The sequence below is a fragment of the Schistocerca nitens genome, chromosome 4 (assembly GCF_023898315.1).
Source record: "Schistocerca nitens isolate TAMUIC-IGC-003100 chromosome 4, iqSchNite1.1, whole genome shotgun sequence".
Lineage (NCBI taxonomy): Eukaryota > Metazoa > Arthropoda > Insecta > Orthoptera > Acrididae > Schistocerca > Schistocerca nitens.
In genome coordinates, this window is record NC_064617.1 from 250822306 (window position 1) to 250848931 (window position 26626).

The 26626-nt window shown below is 41.9% G+C and overlaps 1 protein-coding gene across 1 annotated transcript in view; it reads right to left on the reverse strand.

Annotated features, from left to right (window-relative positions):
• Nucleotides 1-26626, reverse strand: part of LOC126252929 (U3 small nucleolar RNA-associated protein 4 homolog) — an 82585-nt gene that overhangs the window by 11463 nt on the left and 44496 nt on the right. Inside the window, exon 10 of the mRNA XM_049953924.1 lies at nucleotides 12481-12667. Coding sequence (XP_049809881.1) covers nucleotides 12481-12667 — 187 coding nt within the window. The remainder of the gene's footprint in view (nucleotides 1-12480; nucleotides 12668-26626) is intronic.

The following is a 26626-nucleotide window of genomic DNA, read 5'->3' on the forward strand; positions in this document are numbered from 1 at the left end:
GCAAGCAGCACCATAATTGCAGTAGCCACCAGAAAGATTGCGGGACGCGCACATCGGCAAGGCGCATCACGGACAGTAGTTGCCCCAAGTAAAGTCCCGCCTACCAGAGGGCACGTGAGAATTCGGCCGCGCCCTCTGCCGACGGAACAACAACAACTCAGGCAGCACGGGCCGTGCCCAGCCAGTTCACGTCGGGCATGCCTAGGAGACAGTTCCCAGTCTACACTAGGTGAAGTGCGACAGAAAAGTGAATCATGTTACTACACAATTGGCAACGAGTAGGGTCGTTCTTTCGCGTGTTGTGTCGTCGTTCCGGTTTCGCAGCTTCTCCATGGCATGGAGGATTTAGTGCGGGTTTTGGTTGAGCAGCAGACGGAGCTCATGGCAACCATGAAACAAGTGCTTCCGGCGTTGCTCTCCACGCAGTCTACTCCAGCGCCGTTCCCTTCTCCCTTTCCCCCGTATGACGAGATGGCGGAGGATTGGGACGCATATGAACATCGCCTTGGGGAACATTACCAGGCGTTTCATGTTGCTGATGCGGAGGTATGTCGTGCTCATTTCTTGTCTTGGATATCTCCCTCACTGTATCAAGTTTTGTGGCAGCTAGCGCTGTTGCAAGAACCCTCGTCCTTGTCTTTCCATGCATTGTGTTCATTGCTGTCTCCCTATTATTGCCGCCGCACACATGTTGTTGTGGCTAGGGTCGAGTTCTATCAATGCAAGAAACAGCCCCATCAGTCTTACCGGGCGTGGGCCGCTATGTTGCACGGTCTTAGTCGCAAGTGTCATTTTGTCACGGAGCAGTTGGTTGGTTGGTTTGTTTGGGAGAAGAGACCAAACAGCTAGGTCAGCGGTCTCATCGGATTAGGGAAGGACGGGGAAGGAAGTCGGCCATGCCCTTTCAATGGAACCATCCCGGCATTTGATGGAGCAGTTACGAGAGTCATAGGCCCACATTATGGTGCGCAACGTCGTTGTTCGTTCGGCCCCTGATAGGGAGGTCCGGCAATGTGCCCTGCAGTTGGAAGACCCTTCCCTTGAGGAAGTCCTGTCCATTGCTCAATCGTATGAAATCTCTCACGCTGCAGGTCAACAGTTGGAAGCGTGGTGCGATGTCGCGGCAGTTCAGGGTGGCGCGGCCGCGTCCACCGCATCCGGGGTAGACGATGTGCGAGCGGTACAATCCGGCCGTTACACCCGCTCCCGCACAGTGCGTAAACAGAGTTCTGGCCACCGGCCCCTGTTACCGTCCTGTGCCTCGTGCTACATAAATCATGATCGGTCAGAGTGCCCCCAGCATTGGGCCGTTTGTCGCAAATGTAATAAAAAATGCCACATTACTAAAGTTTGCCGCTCAGCCTCAAAAGAATCAAAGGAAGCAGGTACATCTACATCTACATCTACATGACTACTCTGCAATTCACATTTAAGTGCTTGGCAGAGGGTTCGTCGAACCACAATCATACTATCTCTCTACCATTCCACTCCCGAACAGCGCGCGGGAAAAACGAACATCTAAACCTTTCTGTTCGAGCTCTGATTTCTCTTATATTATTTTGATGATCATTCCTACCTATGTAGTTTGGGCTCAACAAAATATTTTCGCATTCGGAAGAGAAAGTTGGTGACTGAAATTTCATAAATAGATCTCGCCGCGACGAAAAACGTCTTTGCTGTAATGACTTCCATCCCAATTCGCGTATCATATCTGCCACACTCTCTCCCCTACTACGTGATAATACAAAACGAGCTGCCCTTTTTTGCACCCTTTCGATGTCCTCCGTCAATCCCACCTGGTAAGGATCCCACACCGCGCAGCAATATTCTAACAGAGGACGAACGAGTGTAGTGTAAGCTGTCTCTTTAGTTGACTTGTTGCATCGTCTAAGTGTCCTGCCAATGAAACACAACCTGTGGCTCGCCTTCCCGACAATATTATCTATGTGGTCTTTCCAACTGAAGTTGTTCGTAATTTTAACACCCAGGTACTTAGTTGAATTGACAGCCTTGAGAATTGTACTATTTATCGAGTAATCGAATTCCAACAGATTTCTTTTGGAACTCATGTGGATCACCTCACACTTTTCGTTATTTAGCGTCAACTGCCACCTGCCACACCATACAGCAATCTTTTCTAAATCGCTTTGCAACTGATACTGGTCTTCGGATGACCTTACTAGACGGTAAATTACAGCATCATCTGCGAACAACCTAAGACAACTGCTCAGATTGTCACCCAGGTCATTTATATAGATCAGGAACTGCAGAGGTCCCAGGACCCTTCCCTGGGGAACACCTGATATCACTTCAGTTTTACTTGATGATTTGCCGTCTATTACTACGAACTGCGACCTTCCTGACAGGAAATCATGAATCCAGTCGCACAACTGAGACGATACCCCATAGGCCCGCAGCTTGATTAGAAGTCGCTTGTGAGGAACGGTGTCAAAAGCTTTCCAGAAATCTGGAAATACGGAATCAGCTTGAGCTCCCCTGTCGATAGCGGCCATTACTTCGAGCGAATAAAGAGCTAGCTGCGTTGCACAAGAACGATTTTTTCTGAAACCATGCTGATTACGTATCAATAGATCGTTCCCTTCGAGGTGATTCATAATGTTTGAATACAGTATATGCTCCAAAACCCTACTGCAAACAGATGTCAACGATATAGGGCTGTAGTTAGATGGACTACTCCTACTACCCTTCTTAAACACTGGTGCAACCTGCGCAATTTTCCAATCTGTAGGTACAGATCTATTGGTGAGCGAGCGGTTGTATATGAGTGCTAAGTAGGGAGCTATTGTATCAGCATAATCTGAAAGGAACCTAATTGGTATACAATCTGGACCTGAAGACTTGCCCGTATCAAGCGATTTGAGTTGCTTCGCAACCCCTAAGGTATCTACTTCTAAGAAACTCATGCTAGCAGCTGTTCGTGTTTCAAATTCTTGAATATTCCATTCATCTTCCCTGGTGAAGGAATTTCGGAAAACTGCGTTCAATAACTCCGCTTTAGCGGCACAGTCATCGTTAACAGTACGATCGGCACTGCGCAGCGAAGGTATTGACTGCGTCTTGCCGCTTGTGCACTTTACATACGACCAGAATTTCTTCGGATTTTCTACCAAATTTCGAGACAATGTTTCGTTGTGGAACCTATTAAAGCCATCTCGCATTGAAGTCTGTGCCAAATTTCGCGCGTCTGTAAATTTTAGCCAATCTTCGGGATTTCGCGTTCTTCTGAACTTCGCGTGCTTTTTCCGTTGCCTCTGCAACAGAGTTCGGACCCGTTTTGTGTACCACAGGGGATCAGTTCCATCTCTTACCAATTTATGAGGTATGAATCTCTCAATTGCTGTTGCTACTATATCTTTGAATTTGAGCCACATCTCGTCTACATTTGCGTAGTCAGTTCGGAAGGAATGGAGATTGTCTCTTAGGAAGGCTTCTAGTGACACTTTATCCGCTTTTTTAAATAAAATTATTTTGCGTTTGTTTCTGGTGGATTTGGAAGAAACGGTATTGAGCCTAGCTATAATGAACTTGTGATCACTAATCCCTGTATCAGCAGTCATGATGCTCTCTATCGGCTCTGGATTGTTTGTGGCTAAGAGGTCAAGTGTGTTTTCGCAACCATTTACAATTCGCGTGGGTTCGTGGACTAACTGCTCGAAATAATTCTCGGAGAAAGCATTTAGGACAATCTCGGAAGATGTTTTCTGCCTACCACTGGTTTTGAACAAGTATTTTTGCCAACATATCGAGGGAAGGTTGAAGTCCCCACCAACTATAACCGTATGAGTGGGGTATTTATTTGTTACGAGACTCAAATTTTCTCTGAACTGTTCCGCAACTATATCATCGGAGTCTGGGGGTCGGTAGAAGGAGCTAATTATTAACTTAGTTCGGCTGTTAAGTATAACCTCCACCCATACCAATTCGCACGGAGTATCTACTTCGACTTCACTACAAGATAAACCACTACTGACAGACACAAACACTCCACCACCAATTCTGCCTACTCTATCTTTCCTGAACACCGTCTGAGACTTCGTAAAAATTTCTGCAGAACTTATTTCAGGCTTTAGCCAGCTTTCTGTACCTGGGACATTAACATTCAGGAAGTTTCATCGGGCCAGGCTCCCGACACATCGACACACAAACTCTTTATCGAGATGTCGGTTCGGTTGCGCCGATTACACCTGCAAGTACATACGGGCGCGGCAGTTTCCTTATTGAATGCACAAACTTACTCCGACCTTGGGTCGCCCCCATTGGCACCAGTTTACTGCCATCTACGTGGTTATGGTAAACAATTCATTCCTGTACTGGGTCAATTCACTACCGACGTTACTTACAAATCAGTCACTCGGCCTCTTACTTTTATTGTTGTCAGTGATGCGAGCTCCGCTAACCTTTTTGGATTGGATGCCTTTCAAGCTTTCGGTTTTTCTATCGCAGACACCATACAGTTGGTCTCCGAAGACGTTCCCTATCGATCATTGGAATTTTTGATCTCTGACTTTCAGGATATCTTTGAGGGGGGCGTGGGGCGTGTTTCAGACTTTGAAGCTCACTTAACGTTGAAGGTATCAGCTTGCCCGCATTTTCTACGCGCGAGGCAGATCCCCTTGGCTCTCCGCCCTCAGGTAAAAGCAGAGCTAGACCGGCTGACAGCCCTCGGGGTCGTTCTTCCAATTTCTTCTAGTGAGTGGGCTTCGCCCCTCATTATTGTCAGGAAACCCTCGGGAAAATTACGTCTTTGTGGCGATTTCAAGGCCATCATTAATTTCCAATTGGTGGTGGACACCTATCCCTTGCCTCGTTCTGAGGAATTGTTCTCTGCCGTGGCGGGAGGCCAATATTTCTCGAAAATCGATCTTTCGGAGGCTTATCATCAGATCCTGCTTGATGAGGACTCCAAACACCTGGCGGTCGTCAACACCCCGTTTGGCCTTTACCAATACCAACGGTTGGCCTTTGGAATATCCAGTGCCCTAGCGATATTTCAGCGTTATCTTGAGCACGTCACGTCAACAATCCCTCATTGTATTAATTACCTGGACAACATAATTGTCACAGGCCGCAGCAGGAAGGAACACTTGCACAACCTTCGAACCCTCTTTCTCAAATTCAGGTCTGTGGGCCTGCATTGCAACCTGCGTAAGTCGAACTTCTTCCAACCATCCATTGAGTATGTGGGCTACACCATCTCTCGACACAGCGTCCAGCCACTAGGAAGTTTGGTCCAAGGTATCGTCGACCTTCCGCGGCCCGCTTCGCTGAAGGAGTTGCAAGCTTTTTTAGGCAAGATTGCCTATTACCACTGGTTCATTCCCAGGACTTCCACCATAGCCCACCCCCTGTACTGCCTTCTGCGCAAAGATGTTCCTTTTGATTGGTCGCCTGCATGCGAGCGAGCATTCACCTCGTTGAAGGGCCTCCTCACGTCAGCGCCTTGTTTGGGTACTTTTGACCCCAATAAGCCAGTGGTCCTGGCTACAGATGCTTCGCAGTATGGGGTGGGGGCGGTCCTGGCCCATCACAATGCGGATGGCTCGGAGCAGCCACTGGCGTTTAAGTCTAAAACTCTTAGTCCCGCAAAGGCCCATTACTCCCAGGTGGAAAAAGAGGCTTTGGCCATTGCCTACCAAGTTTCACCCTTTCTTGTATGGCAGGAAGTTTCAGTTAATCACTGACCATAAGCCATTAATATCATTATTTGGCCCTGCCTCTCAGATTCCGGACAGGACAGCCCACAGACTGCAGCGCTGGGCCTTGTTCCTCTGTAAGTACCATTACGACATCCATTTTCGCTCTACCGGACAGCATGTCAACGCTGATGCTCTTTCCCGTCTTCCGGTTTGCCCAGATCCTAAGTTCGATCGGGAGGAGATTATGTGTTTTCATTTGGATGTGGCGTCCCGCCAAGCGGTTGATGGCTTCCCGATCACTAGTTCTAGAGTCGCCAGGGAAACAGCAGCTGACCCGGTTCTCCGGAAAGTAGTTCACCTCGTTCAGCAGGGGAGGTCGTCCCGAACTCCAGGTCGGGCCTCGGACCCTCTTCGTAATTATTTTGTTCTACGAGACCACCTCTCAGTCTTGGAAGGAGTTTTCCTTCTGGCTACAGATGATACAGCTCCTCGCGTGGTTGTTTCTACAAGTTTGCAAAGGGAGGTCCTCACATTACATGAGGGGCACTGGGGTGTTTCCCATACTAAAACCTTGGCTCGCAGGCGTGTGTACTGGCCTGGTATTGACAGAGAAATTGAGCACTTGCTGCCGCCTGTTCCCAGTGTGCAAGCCAACAGGCCTCTCCCAGGTCAGCGTTCTCTTCATGACTGCCTGCAACCCAGGCATGGGAACGTGTTCACATAGATTTTGCGGGCCCGTTTATCAATGGTTTTGGGCTCATTGTCATTTATGCTTATTCCCGATGCCCACATGTGGTTCGCTGCTCCTCAACCACTTCAGCAGTTGCCATCCAGGCACCAGCAAAAATCTTTTCTGTGGAAGGTCTGCCAGTCACCCTGGTATCAGACAATGGACCTCAGTTTATTTCGCAGACCTTCCAGGATTTTTATAGGCACTTCGGTATTCGGCACGTTTGCTCTCCCCCCTTTCATCCACAATCCAATGGGGAAACCGAGAGCATGGTGCATGCATTTAAGATGGAGATGAAAAAGTATGTGCGTGAATTTCCTGCGGAGGAGGCATTGACGTTTTTCCTGACGGCATACCGGACCACACCGATGGGAGAATGCAGCCCCGCAGTGTTCCTCCACGGGTGCCAACCTAGGACTCTGCTGCACCTCCTCTGGCCTGGTCCTCGCCAGTCTTTGCAAAATGGGGTACCCGGCTTTCCATCGGGTATGTCGGTCTGGGCATGTGGGTTTGGTCGCAATCCATGTTGGATACCGGCCGTGGTCCTGTGCCGCAACGGCCGCTGGCTCTATACCTTGCAGGTGGGGGACCGGGAGGTACGTCACCACCAAAATCAGCTACGACCATGTTTGGGCACCCACCCTCCGACCCCTCAGGTGCCGGCTTCCCCATTGCTGGCATCCTTGTTGTTTTCTCAGGGGACGCTACCGCCCATCCCACCTGTGACTCTGCCACACTGCGAGGGTTCTCAGCCTTGGCAGCCTCCAGTAGCTCCAGCACCGGCATCGCCATCGTTAGAGATGCCCCAGCGAGAGCCAGCCCCCCTCGCGGGCCCGGTTCCTCAGGAAGCTGGTTCACCAGTGGTCGTCCCTTCCCCATCGTCACCACCATTGGGTATTGCCCGCCCGAGGTGGACCAAGATCCGGCGTTTGATGGCTTGTCGCCCGTTCTGTCCTGGGCTCCGGTGGTGGGACCACGGGGACCTCTTTGTGTGGGTCACTTCCAACCGTATTCGAAGGTTCCGGCTCGAGGGTTGGCAGATCCCCCCGACTCCAGCCTTCCAATGGATGTGGAGGTCATCGCTACTGCATGACGCTCCATCTTCCGGCGCAGTGGTTCACGGTGGCTTCACTCTTCACTCCCCCAAGGAGGAGGAGTGCAGCAGCCACCAGAAAGATCGCGGGATGCGCACATCGGCAAGGCGCGTCACGGACAGTAGTTGCCGCAATTGAAGTCCCACCTACCAGAGGGCAAGTGAGAATTTGGCCGCGCCCTCTGCCGGCAGAACAACAACAACTCAGGCAGCACGGGCCGCGCCCAGCCAGTTCGCATCGGGCATGCCTAGGAGACAGTTCCCATTCTACACTAGGTGAAGTGCGACGGAAAAGTGAATTGTGTTATTACAATAATAAATTGAAACTGCTTTTCATAAAGAAGCACATAAACAAATACTGGTCAAATATTAACATGTTATCGTTTCATTGAAAGTTAAAAACAATTATTAACATTGAAAGAAATCTTTAAAAAATTTGTGTCACAGAAAACTGAATCAGCATGTCTACATTATGAACACTATGTCACAATAAATTTGAAGAAAACCAAAGCATTAAAATAAGATACAAGAAATAAAAATCTGATTACAAGACTAGGAAAGCTACAGCACAAAAGAAACTCTTTTTGACAGAATAAGAAAGGATTCTTATTGTTATGATAATGTAAAGTTCTTGGTGGAATAAGAACAATGAAAGGAGTAAAGGTTATAATTCACTGTACATTTGAGGTGTTTTGAGTTGCTGAGAGGGACTAAAAATGTTGCTGACAATGACAGTACAATGTAGGCAGATGGAACAATGTAGTCATGCAAGTGTGTTATGTGTTATGTGTGTGTGTGTGTGTGTGTGTGTGTGTGTGTGTGTGTGTGTGTGTCTACTCTGCATTACTTACCTCTGAAGAGTATTGTCTACAAGATAAGCTGAGTTTTCAGTTTTGTTCATGTGACAATTGAGCACTCAACTATATGGCGAATTCTTAACTCTAATCCCTCCATTATGTATAAAGCAAACATATTGGGTTACTATACATTATATTGGGTATGACTACTTGAAAATTATAAATGACAAAATGTAAATAATGCCCCATGATGGACAAAGCAAATAACTGACCAGTCTCTTCAATTTTTCAACATCGTTTCATATTCTTTTCTTTTCCTTCAGCAGTTGTTAATCAGCTGTTATACTTAAGCTATTTACAAATTACCATGCTACTCCCAACAGTACATAACCTATGTCAACTGCTAAGAATCTAATGATCAGGATACATCAATAATATTGTTAAATACTCATACAAGTGTACTTTATTAATGTGTGTATGTATGTCTACTGCTGACAAAGGCCTTAATGGCCGAAAGCTACAATTGTGTGAATCTTTCTGTTGTGCCTATTGCGACTAAGCATCTCCGCTATATGGTGAGTAGCAACTTTCCTTCTCTGGTATTGTTACATTCCATCCTGGATTTTCCATTGTTTGATACATTATTAATCTCATCATCAAGTGCACAGAAATTAACTTTTACACCCTTTATTCCCATGGATGTTTAGTGCCCCCCTGCTACTACACAATTCTATGAATGTGCACAAATTTCTTCTCAATTACTTCTGAGAAAATGGGCTGGAATACAGTTTAGGATCACTCCTAAACATCTCACTTAACAGTTAAGGCGTCGATTCGTTGACAGGTAAATAAGAAAGTTGTGAGGGTTGTTACTTTCAATATAAAAATATATACATTCCACCAAAAACTTTCCATTGATAATTTTTTGAGTACAATATAGAACTGTTATAGTTATTTTGTTCTGGAATGAATCTTTACTGGACTGAAACAGCTAGCAATGTTTCCTGCCAGCTTCTTCTGGACAACTAAAAAGTGAGTTTTAAGTCTTCTTATGAACATGGCCACACAATGTATCATCTTAAAAGTTACTACACAGCATATGTTTACCAATGCAAATATGAGGACTTAAATTACTATGTTCCTTATGTTGTAGAACACAAATTATTAAAAAAGAAAAAGAAAATACAGTGCACTTTGTATCCAAGATAAATTATTAAAAAAGAAAAAAAAAATACAGCAGACTTTGTATCCAATATATTCTAAAATGTAAAGACACCATAAGAAACTTCTATATGATGTGTACTATTTCCGTATAACAGAAAAATTGTTTGCATTTTATATGGCAATGTATCATGAAATAAAGGAATGAAAATGTGCCATATATTTGTTTAAATTTAAAGTGCACTGGACTGAGTTTCTTGAACATTCCATAAGGGTAGTGAATCCAAAAAATCTGACATACAAAGTTGAATTCTGTGAATCACTGTCAATGTCAATTTTTGAGTTGGTAGAGCCAATCTGTTTTCCTGATACATGGTCATGAAAGCATAACTGTTCGCCATGGGCTGGTTATATACCTGTTTCCCTAATGCCTGGTTTGTCTACTCCACTATCAGATTTGCCTCGTTTGGCAGTGCTCTGTCATAAACAGCAACGTTTACAGTTATGGCAACTATGTATTCCTGTGGCAATACTAGCAATACTAGAAAGATGTCTTAACACAGTAACATCTGAGTCTCTTCCACAAAATGTTATCTGCAGAATGAAAAGTCTTAAAACGACCACATGAAAAGAAATCAGCATAATTCTAGTTCCTCAGTTGTCATAAATTTTAATCTTGGGATCAAATGTGGGATTGTTTAAAGAGGATCAAGAAAGTTAATGAGTATTTACTCTCAACAAGTAAAAAATATGACTTTTTGGGCTTAACAGTAACTACTGTCAAGAATCTGAGCAGTTAGTATGCACCGATGAAAAAAAAAAATTGCAACACCATGACGGAGTTACGCAACACAAATGAAACAAAAGTTGTTAGGAAAGTTTCTACATCTGAAAGATTATGTCTATTCAAATTTCGCACTAGTCGCACCAGGGTAGCACTAGAAACACCACTGTGAGAACCCAAGAATGTTTTTTTTTTTAATACATGCCCTAACGGGCATGTGCATCAGTTACCTTCAAGACAGAACATGGTGAGTTGATGTTAGTCAAAAATACGAGGGTTGGAACTTAAATAGTGGCAACTATTTATTCACAACCAATACAAAAGAGTTACATGTTTGCACCTGTTACTGTCCTTCAAAGTAGTCACCAGCGTTGTGTAGAACCCATTACCAGTGGCATGGAAGGTGTAGTATACCATTAGCAGAGCCTGTTCTGTTTTTGATGCGAATGGAGCGGTCTAAAGTTATGGTGATTCTCGTGTACGACTGTGATGGTGTTATCCTAATGCATTATGTTCATCCACAGCAGACTGTCAGCGTACATTTTTGGAGCATCACATGCAACCAGCTTTGTAAAAGAAGAGGTGACACTTTCTGCACAAACCACCCATCAGTTTTCCATGACAATGTGCGGGCGCATACAGCACAAGTTGTGGCTGCTCTGTTCGGTCGATGGAACTGGGAAGTACTGTACCATCCACCATACTCCCACGACTTAAATCCTTGTGACTGATTTGATTCCGAAGATGAAGGAACCACTTCATGGCATTCGCTTCAGAACTGTTCCAGCCAGTAGACCGCTCCATTCACACCATCAACAGAACAGGCTCTGCTAACGGTATACTACGCCTTCCACATCGCTGGCAATGGGTTCTACACAGTACTTGTGACTACTTTGAAGGACAGTAACTTTAGGGTGACAAAGACACCACAATCAATGCCTCACTGAATTTGAATGAAGTCCTGTGATAGGGCTATGAGTAGCTAGTTGTTGCTTCTGTGATACTGCAGAAAGACGGTATGAATGAAGTCACTGAGAATGATGGCTGGCATGAGAATGTATGGTTGCAAGAAGACTAGGTTCCAGATGGTCACATGGCACTACCTAGGGGGAAGTCTATTGTGTTCAGTATACAGCTTTGGTGCATCACACTGCATCTGCAGCAGCAATCTGTGCAGCAGTTTGCACCACAGGAACACGACAAACTGTTACAAATTGGTCACCTCAAGAACAGCTCTGAGCCAGACGCCCGGCAGTGTGCATTCCACTGACCCAAACCCAATGCCACTTATGACTTCAGCAGTGTCAAGTGAGAGCTCATTGAGGGAGGGGAAGGGGGGAGGCAAGGGGGAGACCTGTTGTGATTTCTGATGAAAGCTGATTCTGCCTTGGCACCAGTGATGGCCATGTGTCAGGAGATGGTCAGCTGAGGGCCTGCAACCAACCAGTCTGCGTGCTAACACACTGGACCTACACCTGGCATTATGGGCTGAGTTGTGATTTCGTATGACAGAAGGAGCACTCTCATGGTTATCCCACACCACAGTCGACTACAAATTTACGTATGTCAATCTGGTGGATCGACTTCTTGTGTTGCCATTCATGAACAGCATTCCACAGGGTGTTTTCCAACAGGATAACACTCACCCACATACTACTTTTGTAACCCAATATGTTCTACAGAGTGTCAACATGTTGCCTCAGCCTGCTCAAGCACCAGATATATCTCCAACTGAACACATATGGGACATCATCGGACAACTCCAACGTCATTCAGGAACAGCATTAAGGGACCCTACATTGACCAACCAAGTGCAGCAGTCATGGAACTCCATCCCATAAACTGACATTCATCACCTGTGAAACACAATGTACATACATTTGCATGCTTGCAGTCTACATTTTGGTGGTCACATCAGTTATTAATGTACCAGAATTTCACATTTGCAATGGCTTCTCTCACACTTACATTAACCTGTGATCTTAATGTTAATCACTTAAATATGGTATCTAGATAAATCTATTCCTGAAATTTCATTATTTTATATCAATTATTTTTAGTGTGGCGATTGTTTTTTCCATCAGTATATTTCATAAATTTAACACCATGTTCACACGTTACATGCTGAAAGAGCAGTATAACCTTAAGAAGGAAATTACCAGTATAATGAAAGGTGCACTGTAAATATCAGCAAGTGCACAAAACTAACTGGTACATATAATTACTTATGCTTTTGATAAAATTGTCTGATTACTTACGTTTTTCATGAATTGGTCTGAGACAGTATACCAAACATGGTTGATCAGACAGTTGGAGAACAACTATTGCTCCCTGAAAAGTTGCTATTATAAGTCTTGTACTATCATGACTGAATAGGAGATGATGAGCTGGTTCACACTCATCTGGCAAATGTTTCACTTTTTGTAAGCTTACGTCTTCATCTTTCTGCAAAAACAAAACAAGTTTCAAGTTACACAACTGCTTTACACACTTTAATAATTCCCAACTGATTGCAAAAATAATTACTTTGTTAAAAAACATATTATTGCAAATACTAAATAAAATATTGCTCACTAATAACTCTCTTGGTAAATATACTGTAGCTACTAGATGTTAACAATGTTTACATGATAACTAACACATTTCATTTATGAAAACACTGGACAGTCATTTTTGAATGATCATTGGAAGCTGGTGATTAAAAACTCAATATGTTTTACTTTAAAATGAATGTTTTACTCTAAAGCCGAGTGTATGTTTATTTTGAAATTTCTTGGCAGGTTACTGCCGCTGTGTGCCACCCGAGTGAAACCAGAAAGCTTTACTCCTATGGGAAAGGCAAAGTTCTGGGTACAGCTTCCAGTCTGGCACACACTTTTAATCTACTAAGAAGTTTCAAAACACACACATTCTGCTGCAGAGAGAACAATTCAGTCTCAAAGCAGCCACTGACCAACACTCCTGATGCCTTCCTTCAAGGGTGCTAAGTTTTGAAAGAGAGCCTCTGTGAAGACTTCATATAGAAGAGAGGTCTGGTACAGCTGAAGTTCTAAATGTGGACTGTGAGTCATATTTGGTTGGCTCAATCAGTAATGGCATTCTTATGAAAGGGACAACAACATCAGGACAACAAGATCATTGGAGACGGTGTTGTAATTCAGCTTGTTCAACAACGCAGTTTTTATAAACACAAATAATGTACAAATAAATCACAGAAAGTAAAAGATCCTGACTCTTCTTGGCATACAGAACTCTGGAAGTTGCTGAATAACTCACATGATAGTGCACAGTACTGTTTATAGCTTTGCCTAGGAAGTACTCCAATACAAACTGCCATCCCACGTATCTGATCTGCTGGTTCTTTCACTGAAAACACAACTGTAGGTTGAGTGGTGTATGAGTAGAGTACTGCATTAGGCAGACAGTCAAGTCTGTGTGCTAGTCAAATGTCACCAGTAGGTAACAAAAAAGTCTAAATTACAGTCCAGGAGACAGCCATGTAATGCAAGGTTTTCATCAGCCGATACCCAAGAGAGCTTGCTGTAAACATTGACTACTTGACAAATGAAACTGTAATGGTCCACATCAGCCCTTAAATCTGCCTCAAGTGTTTTGTCATGTGACCTGGCCCCAGCAGATGTATCCTTCTGCACCTAGCGACCTTGCTGAACATAATGCATAACTGTATCAGTTGATCCATTGAAACATCTGGTGGGATTGCAAGAGGCTGCATAATATACAAGAAGTATTAAGATACATAACACTACAGTTCAGCTTCTGAACTTGCCTTCAGTGTTAAACCAATTCATGAGTACACAATATAAAGAACGTTACAGAAGGCACCTCCTTGAACACACCAACCATGTGTTGTTACTATCACTGAGATTTATACTGTCTAGCACTAACAAAGGACACAATGCTTCTGTCTTTCTTTTCCCAAGCATTTACCGTATTTACTCGAATCTAAGCCTCACTTGAATCTAAGCCGCACCTGAAAAATGAGACTCGAAATCAAGGAAAAAAAATTTTCCCGAATCTAAGCCGCACCTGAAATTTGAGACTCGAAATTCAAGGGGAGAGAAAAGTTTTACGCCGCACCTCCAAATCGAAACAAAAGTTGGTCCATTGTAATATGAGACACAATTTAGGTCGAATGAATGACGTTACAGCTACAGTAGTTTGGTTCGAGTCGTAAGCTTAGCAGTTAAGCTTTACCAGGTAGCCATTGCTATGCGTCAGGTGCTCCATCCGTATTTATATGGGTACCCTTCCTTTTTCACGTGCTCCGTCTGGTTTGCATTGATTGCACATTTTTCTTTGATCTGATAAGTGCCGTTCTCTTTGTTATAGGTGTTTACGTCACTCTAAGCTGAAAAAGCATTATTGTACTGTGTCATGCATTGTTATGCCGCATTCTGGTAATGAGTGTTTACGACCTGTCGTCGCTCGTGGCATGGCTTGCTTTTGTGCACACTACCGCCGCTTACAATTAAAAAAAAAAGAGAGGAATCGTCTCATTAGCGAAACAATGGCAAGAGACTGTTATCTGTTGTTACTTACACTGCTGCTTTCTTTGACAATCATCAACAAGAACCAAATAATAGACTGCGTATGATAGAATATGTTCTGAAGGAGAGTTTAGCGAAAAATTTTCTCCGTTTGAAAATCTTTGCAAACGCATCTTTAGTACATTATATTCTGCACAGAAATTAGAGTCATCTTAGATTTAAAAATCTAGTAAATTGCCGCGCTTCATTTCTGACTGTATCACTATTAGGCATAAGAATAATACGAATATAAACATGACATGATATGTATATTCTTCCGCGTTTTCTGTTGTCTCACTCTAGTTTCGTAGTTTATTAGGCTGACAGGATTTAAATGAGATAGCAGCAAACACGAAAAAATACATGGAAAAACGTTTATATTCATATTATTCTTATGGTGAAGAGAAAACTGCATGTGATTCACAATTCATAAAAGTTCCTATTAGCAACCATCTCTTCTCACAAGTAGGAAAAAATTCAGAACGTAGTTGGCCATACTGACAAACAGCCTTAACAGTCTTGCCAGTCAGATTTTCGTAGTACATTGAAGTGCTGCTACATTCGAAGATGAACAATAAGGAATTTGTATTACTTCGTTGGATAATGTATGAAAATGCAGTGGTTGAAACTCGGGGCGGAGAAAAATGCTCGTCTTCCACCTTTTTTAAAATTTATTTACTGAAGCAGAGGTTTTGGTGCCAGTATTTATCTTTGTGCCTGCAAAGCATGCCTGTGTAGCGCTACATAGTACATATATTCGACGGCAGAAGTTAGTTGTGGTGGCACCTACCAACATTTTTCAGAACTTCCGCTTAATTTGTACTCGATTCGAAGCTGCATGCGGTTTTTTGGATTGCAAAAATCGGAAAAAAAGTGCGGCTTAGATTCGAGTAAATACGGTATCCCCCCTAATTTGGAACCCAATCTTTAAGATATGGCAAAAATTAACTTGTTACTTAACTTTTTGATAGGATGCCCTTCTTGTTGCCACAGTCATCAAGGCAACATAAGGCAGGGAAGTTAGTGTGAATTCTGTCTGTGAATTGTGTAAACTTTGTTCTGAGTGTCATTGCATTTTAAATGTTTGTATATTGTATTCTCTGATGTGGAATTTTGGGACCAGCCCTGCATTTGCCTAAATAAGCACGCGAAACAGTCTAAAAACTGCACTGAGACTGACTGCCATACCAGCCCACAGTCACTAATCAGTCAAGCAGATTCCATCTGGTTTTGGCTCCCATCCCTGTCTCACAAGTTAGTGCACTGCCATTATGCTTTATGAATTAGTCATTAACAATGGACAGTATCAGAATATTCCTTCAATACATTTTCCCATCATGAGGGAATGAGACAGGCAAGATGTAATGCTACTTACATCAGCACAATTTTTGGATAGTTTATTCCACTTAGTTATCACAAATCGTCTCTGGTTACCCAAAATTTAGGCTGATATATAAGATTTATTCATAGAAGGAATTTAGTTTTCAGCCACAATATTGGAGTAATATACTGGGGCAGATCTTCAGTAGTCACTCTGAAAGTACTGAGATGAGAATGATGGTGACAATACTGAACAGAACATGTAAATAACACATTCAATTCTGCAACTGGCTACACTGTAATGGTATTGAAGAGTTCCGTATGTTGTGTATTTGCATAGAAGAAGAGAATGTATGGATTTTGTAGTGGAATTAAACCAGTTTGGAGATACTAGCCAGTACAACTATGGATACCTGCTCTCAATGATGTAGAAAAACTTTGTGCATACTAAATCTTATCTCAGATCACAATTATATGACATTATAGCTTTGTCAGGAAGGGCACTACCGGTATTCCAAGGGAATATGGTACTTCACAGTGACAGCTAGTTAGTTCTGGTATTCTGAGAGGTTGGAGAAGAGACAATTCTAAACTTTCGTACAAGCAAGTCACCAATAATTTGTTACTTGTAAAATACTACACAATTCTGAAATCAACATGCCACATATATATTACACTCTCATTCACAGTGCTTGTACAACTAAACCGTCATCACGTCTCATCATTTATTAAGCCTAAAATGCATTGCATGAATCAAAAGAAACAAACTTCAGAGTATGAATAAGAGCAATTCTGATTAACTTTTTAATGTTTCTGGTATGATAACACATAGCAAATTGAACACTAAAACCTTCTTGAAACACGAGCTTTTTGTTGCATGTGTGTCCAGTTTAGTGACTAGTCTCCTACCAGGCGCCTCCCCAGGTGGCGGATAGGGGAATGCTCACCAGATATGGTGGGTACCGGGGAAATAAAATACCCGGGGTGGACCAAAACTAGCAAACTAGGGCACGACGGTTCCACATGTCAGTGGCGGTTTCCCGACAGCGTCTGTTCCACATGTTAGTGGCGGCTGATTTGTGTTTCAAGGCTCCACAACCTTGATCCTACCAACTGGCACATGTCAGACCAAAATACAATTACAAGTAAAATCATGGTTCGTGTATGTAATAACAAAAGTACCCCAGGTGGTGAAATCCACCCACCTAGCAGAAAGGTGGCAACCGGTCTATCGGATTCTGGGGAGACCGGACCTACACGACTTGTGAGTGGATCGGAGCACTCTGGAAAACTTCCCAAAAATGAAGATTACATTGGAACAGTAAACATACGGACACTAATACAAACCGGAAAATTATACACATTAACAGAAGAATTAAAGAAGCTGAAAATCCAAATCCTAGCAGTACAAGAGACCAAATTTCCTGATAATCAAATCACTGACTACAATGGCTTCAGAATTTTCAAAAGTGGAACGGACAGAAAAATTGGTAAAGGGGCAAACATGCTTGGTATGGCCTTTATGGTCGGAAAATCCTCAGTTAAATTTGTAAAATCTGTAAAAACTATTAGCAATAGACTAATGTTTCTTAGGTTGAAACACAAGAATAAATATTACACCCTAATTAATGTTCACGCACCCTGCAACGTTGACAATAGAAAGGACCTAGACAATGTGGATAAATTTTGGGAACGATTAGAACTTGAAATGTCAAAGATACCGAGGAATGATGTCAAAATACTTCTTGGAGATTTCAATGCACAGATTGGCAGAGAAAAGAAATACAGGAAGACGGTTGGGCTATACCCAGCACACAAATTGACCAACAAAAATGGCATGCGACTAATCCAACTTTGTCAACAATTCAACATGAAAATCAGCTCAACGTCGTTCAATAAGAAACCAAGAAAACAGAAGACCTGGAGATCCCCTATAAGCCAATTGGGAGAATTTCAAATTGACCATGTGGCCATCTCATATAACTTCCAAAAAAAGATCAGAGATATCCAGGTTAGGAGAGGTGCAAATATTGACTCAGATCATTATCTCACAAGAGTTCGGGTCCAATTCACCCCAAGAAGGAAAACACCAAGAATTCCACCAGCAATCCCAAAATTTGACCTACAAAAACTAACAGAATCAGAAACAATTAAAAAATGGGAAAATTCTCCCGCAAACAACTGGGAAACATTCAAGGAAAAAATCACAAAAATAGCGAAGGAGCAAATACCACTGAAGAAGAAGCACAAACATCCATGGTGGAATATGGAATGCGAAAAGGCAATTCAAGTTCGTACAGAAGCCTTTGCGAAGTACAGTTCAAATAAAAATGAGAAAACTCTTCAAAACTTTTTAGAAACACGGAAACTTTCAAATAAACTTATTAGACAAGAGAAGAGAAAGTATGTAACTCAGCAACTGGAATCAATAGAAGCAGATTTTAAAAATTATAATACGCATGGATTCTACAAAACTTTTGCAAACCAAATTAAAGGGTATATCCCTCAAAATGTCTGTTTTCGGAAATCAGATGGGAATCTGGCACTAAGCGACGAAGAAAACTGTGAAGAATTAGCCAAATATTTTGAAACGCTACTAAACTGTCCAGAACCAACAGAAGCTCTTCCAATATCCAGCACTAAAGCCCCGCAACAGCAAGACTCTGTACCGCCAACTGAAGAAGAAATTATCAAACACATAAACAAACTCAAAAATAACAAAGCATCAGGAGAAGATGGAATTGTAGCCGAATTTCTCAAAAGTCTAGGGTCTAACTCAAGAAATGAGCTAGTTAAAATTATTCAAAACATATGGGTTACTGAAGAAATACCAGAAGATTGGAAATGTGCCCTAATACATCCGTTACATAAAAAAGGGGATAAATCGGATGTGAACAACTATAGAGGAATCTCCTTACTTGCCGTCACATAGAAGATATTATCAGCTTGTCTTCTTGAAAGAACACAAAAACTGCTAGAACCCAAAATCTCAGATTTCCAAGCTGGTTTCAGACCAAACAGATCATGTCCAGAACAAATTTTAAACTTGAAATTGATTACAAGGATGAGACAAATGCGAAGGAAGCCTACAGTATATGTCTTTGTCGACTTTAAAAAGGCATATGATTCAATTCACAGACCCACACTATTTAAAATTCTTGAAGAACAAGGACTGGATAAGAAGACACGGAACATCATAGAGCAGACATTAACAAATACAAAATGCAAAGTGAAATTCATGGGAAAACTTTCAAAATCATTTGAGATAAAAACTGGGGTTAGACAAGGTGATGGATTATCACCTCTGTTATTTAACTTAGTTCTGGATAGAGTCATGGCAGAATGGGAAAAAGAACTCAAAAAAGAAAAGTACTGGAAACCAATATCACTGGGAACCAAAAAAGATGACCTACAAATCCCCTACTTAGCCTACGCAGACGATCTTGCAATAATGGCAGATTCTAGTGAAATGGCAGTCAAACAGATAGAAACCTTAAAAGAGTGTGCAGGAAAAGTTGGCCTACAAATATCTTTTGAGAAAACGGTGTTTACAACAACAAATCTAGAAATTTCTAAGTTACAAACCAAATATGGAGAAATTAAGAGGGTACCATACTTTAAATATTTAGGAGAGATAATTTCTGAAAAATACTCACAACAAGAAAGAATATTAAAAGCTCGTAGGGGTCTAGGGCTGGTCCAAAACATTTACAATAAAAAATGTCTATCTATAAATACAAAAATTAAACATTATAAGTCGGTAATTAAACCAATAATGCTATATGCCAGCGAAACCTTGACATTTAAAAGGAAAACAGATATGGAAAACCTGAAGAAAGAGGAAAGGAAAATCATTAGGAAAATTCTGGGACCAAGATGGACCAAAGAGGGGTATAGATTACAGAAAAATTCTAAAATTGAAGAATATTCTAACATAGAGATAGACATGAGGAAGAGGCGTCTAAAATTCTATGGCCACATAATGAGACTTCCCGATCACAGACTTACAAAAAAAATAGTAAGATACGTAGCATCCCTTGTTAATGGAGGAGAATGGATCAAAAATGTAAAGAAAGATCTGGAATTAGCCAACATTACTACTGAAGACATGAACAAAAGAAACAATTTCAAACTTAAAGTTGACAAATGGGAGGTCAAACCAGAGACAAAAGCGCCGAGAACTGGAACAAAATGGAGCGAAGAAAGAAAAGCTGAATTCTCGCAAAGAATGAAGACCTGGTGGGCAAACAAGAAGAATAAGAAGCCCCAGAAGTGAACCATCTTTACTTAGCGTCTTCCATGTTGGGAGCTTTACGACTAATAATAATAATAATAATAATAATAATAATAATCTGCAGAATACTGGAAAATCCTTCGTGGAATAACACACATACACACACACACACACACACACACCAACAGCGAAACTCTCTTCAGATCCTGAAGACAAACTGATCAACTGGGTTGATTGGTTCTCTCAGACAGAATACTCCCATGGAGTAACAAGGTGCTCAAGATATTATTTTTGTGTCTTTTTAGCTATCCTATGCTTCCACTATAACAGAGCTGTGGTCTTTTCTTGTATTGTTGAGCATAAAATTGATGATTTTGTGAAACATGACTTGATACCATAGTTGGTAACATTTCAGATTATAGTTCAAAGGTTCTTAATGACTTATTTTTTGCATTTAATGTGAGTATACGAAGTGTGCAAGAGAAATACGACTTAGGATGCATGTTAAACAATGCATGCCTCCACACAATTTGTTTGATGGACTGAATCTCTGATTACATGAATACAAAGTGCTATATCACCTCCAGAACCGTACCTAATAAAGCACTGTTGTTTTCAAGTCAAATAAGATGGTGATGACTGCCTCTCTTTACCAGTTTTGTGCAGTATATTGACTTTCTATATATTTTATAACAGGATGTATGACTGCATATATCGATGTCTTTTTTGTCAAACACTTTATAAGAGTTTACTTTCCAGCTTATTTGAGAGTATTCAGCGAAAACAAAAACTAATAAAGAAAGAAATAACTTGCTCAGATTTTATGAAAACTGGGAATACACCTAGTTATTAGGCTGCTGTTTCCTGCAATGACTGAGGGATAATACGGAAATTAATATGGCAGATATCAAACAATTTCAAAGTTGCATGCTGCACTGCAAAACCATGTAACAATATATGCCCAAATGTTGCATTCCCATGATGAAGTTGTAATACTGAATGTCAAAATAAAGTTGTGATTATTCTAGTAAGAAGTTTATCAAGTATTTACTTACTGGATATCTTTCTTACACATGTATCTTATCACTACACATTGCATTTATTTGGCTGCATAACCATCATCAATTGACTATCGATTTATAGTTTTATTCATTACTGTGTTTGCATTCCCACTTTATATTCTTTTCATTGTCTCTGGGGTTGTGTCATTATTTCAATATTGCTGCAATCTGTGGTGCATACAGTGGGGCATAGTGGTCAGCATTGATTGCTGGCATGCTGCAGGCCACCAGGTCAAAACCAATCAGCAGCAATTATTTGTCATCTACAATTTATCATTTCTGGAAGGATCTTGAAATATCTTATGTTTATAACATCTATATACACGAATATTGGAGTTTGCATGTATAGGAGCTTCCCCCATGAACCAGGGACCTCGCCGTTGGTGGGGAGGCTTGCGTGCCTCAGCGATACAGATGGCCGTACCGTAGGTGCAACCACAACGGAGGGGTATCTGTTGAGAGGCCAGACAAACATGTGGTTCCTGAAGAGGGGCAGCATCCTTTTCAGTAGTTGCAGGGGCAACAGTCTGGATGATTGACTGATCTGGCCTAGTAACATTAACCAAAATGGCCTTGCTGTGCTGGTACTGCGAACGGCTGAAAGCAAGGGGAAACTACAGCCGTAATTTTTCCCGAGGACATGCAGCTTTACTGTATGATTAAATGATGATGGCATCCTCTTGGGTAAAATATTCCGGAGGTAAAATAGTCCCCCATTCGGATCTCCGGGCGGGGACTACTCAAGAGGACGTTGTTATCAGGAGAAAGAAAACTGGCATTCTACGGATCGGAGTGTGGAATGTCAGATCCCTTAATCGGGCAGGTAGGTTAGAAAATTTAAAAAGGGAAATGGATAGGTTAAAGTTAGATATAGTGGGAATTAGTGAAGTTCGGTGGCAGGAGGAACAAGACTTTTGGTCAGGTGATTACAGGGTTATAAATACAAAATCAAATAGGGGTAATGCAGGAGTAGGTTTAATAATGAATAAAAAAAATAGGAGTGCGTGTTAGCTACTACAAACAGCATAGTGAACGCATTATTGTGGTCAAGATAGACACAAAGCCCATGCCTACTACAGTAGTACAAGTTTATATGCCAACTAGCTCTGCAGATGATGAAGAAATTGATGAAATGTATGACGAGATAAAAGAAATTATTCAGGTAGTGAAGGGAGACGAAAATTTAATAGTCATGGGTGACTGGAATTTGTCAGTAGGAAAAGGGAGAGAAGGAAACATAGTAGGTGAATATGGATTGGGAGGAAGAAATGAAAGAGGAAGCCGCCTTGTAGAATTTTGCACAGAGCATAACTTAATCATAGCTAACACTTGGTTCAAGAATCATAAAAGAAGGTTGTATATCTCGAAGAATCCTGGAGGTACTAATAGGTATCAGATAGATTATATAATGGTAAGACAGAGATTAGGGAATCAGGTTTTAAATTGTAAGACATTTCCAGGGGCAGATGTGGATTCTGACCACAATCTATTGGTTATGAACTGCAGATTGAAACTGAAGAAACTGCAAAAAGGTGGTAATTTAAGGAGATGGGACCTGGATAAACTGAAAGAACCAGAGGTTGTACAGAGTTTCAGGGAGAGCATAAGGGAACAATTGACAGGAAAGCGGGAAAGAAATACAGTAGAAGAAGAATGGGTAGCTCTGAGGGATGAAGTAGTGAAGGCAGCAGAGGATCAAGTAGGTAAAAAGACGAGGGCTAATAGAAATCCTTGGGTAACAGAATAAATATTGAATTTAATTGATGAAAGGAGAAAATATAAAAATGCAGTAAATGAAGCAGGCAAAAGGGAATACAAACGTCTCAAAAATGAGATCGACAGAAAGTGCAAAATGGCTAAGCAGGGATGGCTAGAGGACAAATGTAAGGATTTAGAGGCTTGTCTCACTAGGGGTAAGATAGATACTGCCTACAGGAAAATTAAAGAGACCTTTGGAGAGAAGAAAACCACTTGTATGAATATCAAGAGCTCAGATGGCAACACAGTTCTAAGCAAAGAAGGGAAGGCAGAAAGGTGGAAGGAGTATATAGAGGGTTTATACAAGGGCGATGTACTTGAGGACAATATTATGGAAATGGAAGAGGATGTAGATGAAGATGAAATGGGAGATAAGATACTGCGTGAAGAGTTTGACCGAGCACTGAAAGACCTGAGTCAAAACAAGGCCCTGGGAGTAGACAACATTCCATTAGAACTACTGATGGCCTTGGGAGAGCCAGTCATGACAAAACTCTACCATCTGGTGAGCAAGATGTATGAGACAGGCGAAATACCCACAGACTTCAAGAAGAATATAATAATTCCAATACCAAAGAAAGCAGGTGTTGACAGATGTGAAAATTACCGAACTATCAGTTTAATAAGTCACAGCTGCAAAATACTAACGCGAATTCTTTACAGACGAATGGAAAAACTGGTAGAAGCGGACCTCGGGGAAGATCAGTTTGGATTCCGTAGAAATTTTGGAACACGTGAGGCAATACTAACCTTACGACTTATCTTAGAAGAAAGATTAAGAAAAGGCAAACCTACGTTTCTAGCATTTGTAGACTTAGAGAAAGCTTTTGACAACGTTAACTGGAATACTCTCTTTCAAATTCTGAAGGTGACAGGGGTAAAATACAGGGAGCGAAAGGCTATTTACAATTTGTACAGAAACCAGATGGCAGTTATAAGAGTCGACGGGCATGAAAGGGAAGCAGTGGTTGGGAAAGGAGTGAGACAGGGTTGTAGCCTCTCCCCGATGTTATTCAATCTGTATATTGAGCAAGCAGTAAAGGAAACAAAAGAAAAATTCGGAGTAGGTATTAAAATTCATGGAGAAGAAGTAAAAACTTTGAGGTTCGCCGATGACATTGTAATTCTGTCAGAGACAGCAAAGGACTTGGAAGAGCAGTTGAACGGAATGGACAGTGTCTTGAAAGGAGGATATAAGATGAACATCAACAAAAGCAAAACGAGGATAATGGAATGTAGTCAAATTAAATCGGGTGATGCTGAGCTGATTAGATTAGGAAATGAGACACTTAAAGTAGTAAAGGAGTTTTGCTATTTAGGGAGTAAAATAACTGATGATGGTCGAAGTAGAGAGGATATAAAATGTAGACTGGCAATGGCAAGGAAATCGTTTCTGAAGAAGAGAAATTTGTTAACATCGAGTATAGATTTAAGTGTCAGGAAGTCGTTTCTGAAAGTATTTGTATGTAGTGTAGCCATGTATGGAAGTGAAACATGGACGATAACCAGTTTGGACAAGAAGAGAATAGAAGCTTTCGAAATGTTGTGCTACTGAAGAATGCTGAAGGTAGGTAAATCACGTAACTAATGAGGAGGTATTGAATAGGATTGGGGAGAAGAGAAGTTTGTGGCACAACTTGACTAGAAGAAGGGATCGGTTGGTAGGACATGTTTTGAGGCATCAAGGGATCACAAATTTAGCATTGGAGGGCAGCGTGGAGGGTAAAAATCGTAGAGGGAGACCAAGAGATCAATACACTAAGCAGATTCAGAAGGATGTAGGTTGCAGTAGGTACTGGGAGATGAAGAAGCTTGCACAGGATAGAGTAGCATGGAGAGCTGCATCAAACCAGTCTCAGGACTGAAGACCACAACAACAACAACATGTATAGGAGCACTCTCAAGCCAAGAGTTCAGTTCAGTTCTGCTCTGTTCTGGCTGCACATAGGTGTTCATAATAAATGTGCTTTTGATGCTAACAAGGGAACCTCCCCATCGCACCCCCCTCAGATTTAGTTATAAGTTGGCACAGTGGATAGGCCTCGAAAAACTGAACACAGATCAATCGAGAAAACAGGAAGAAGTTGTGTGGAACTATGAAAAAAATAAGCAAAATATACAAACTGAGTAGTCCATGCGAAAATAGGCAATATCAAGGTTAATATGAGTTCAGGCTCGCCGTGGTCTCGTGGTTAGCGTGAGCAGCTGTGAAACGAGAGGTCCTTGGTTCAAGTCTTCCCTCCAGTGAAAATTTATTTTCGCAAAGTCATGATCTGTCCGTTCGTTCATTGACGTCTCTGTTCACTGTAATAAGTTTAGTGTCTGTGTTTTGCAACCGCACCGCAAAACCGTGCGATTAGTAGACGAAAGGACGTGCCTCTCCAATGGGAACCGAAAACATTTGATCGCAAGGTCATATATCAACCGATTCCTCCAAAGGAAAACACATCTGATATATTCGATACGACACTGGTGGCGGCATGTGCGTCACACGACAGGAATATGTTGTCGACCCACCTAACTTGTACACTTGGCGAATGGGTAAAAATATTCTTCTACCTTAACCGATTTAGGCAAGCGATGAAAACATAGGAGTTTGTTACATAAACTGCATCAAATGAATGCAACAGTTTCACAGTCGCACAGCTTTCCCTGTGCTCTGTCAAAACATGCCAAATCCTGCATATGTCCAAGCAAATCTGAACATGTCCTGGAATTTTGGAGAGTGAAGTTGATTATGTGTGAGTGCCTGAACACTGATAATCGACACACGATCACGTAAACAATAGTGCTCTGTGTACCTGTGCAGCTTCGCAAAATAATCGTCTGAAAATAAAAAATTAAACTTTTCGCTCGAGGGATGACTTCAACCTAGAACCTGCAGCTGCTCACGCTAACCACGGGACCACGATGCTCCTAAGCTTAAGTTCTCCTTAATGTTCCTTATCTTGCGTATGGACTACTCAGTTTGTATATTTTGCTTATTTTCTTCAAAGTTCCACACAACTTCTTCCTGTTTTCTCGAGTGATCTGTGTTCAGTTTTTCAAGGCCTATCCACTGTGCCAACTTATAACTAAATCTGAGGGGGATGCGATGGGGAGGTTCCCTTGTAAGTGTTGTACTTCATTGATGACCTTGCTTTCAGATTTGGACTTGATTCGGGTTACGGTGTGATACTGTCAGGTGGAGATGCTGGTACTCCAAAACATAAACATCACTGTGGCTACAATTAGGCAACAAAAAAGCTGTCACCTATAAGGACAGGAATCAGAATACAACCAGCACATTGTTTTCACAGTCTGTATATTCAGGAGACCAATGGATCCCAGAAAAGAGTTTACCAGCTGCACGTCCAGCAAGCATCACTCTTTTCCGGAGACACTGGTCAGGACCCCATCAAATGTCTGAGAAGATTTGCCCAAGTTGTCAAATACAACAGGTAGGATGACATGACGTGTTTGGCAAATGAGTTCTTTTACATGG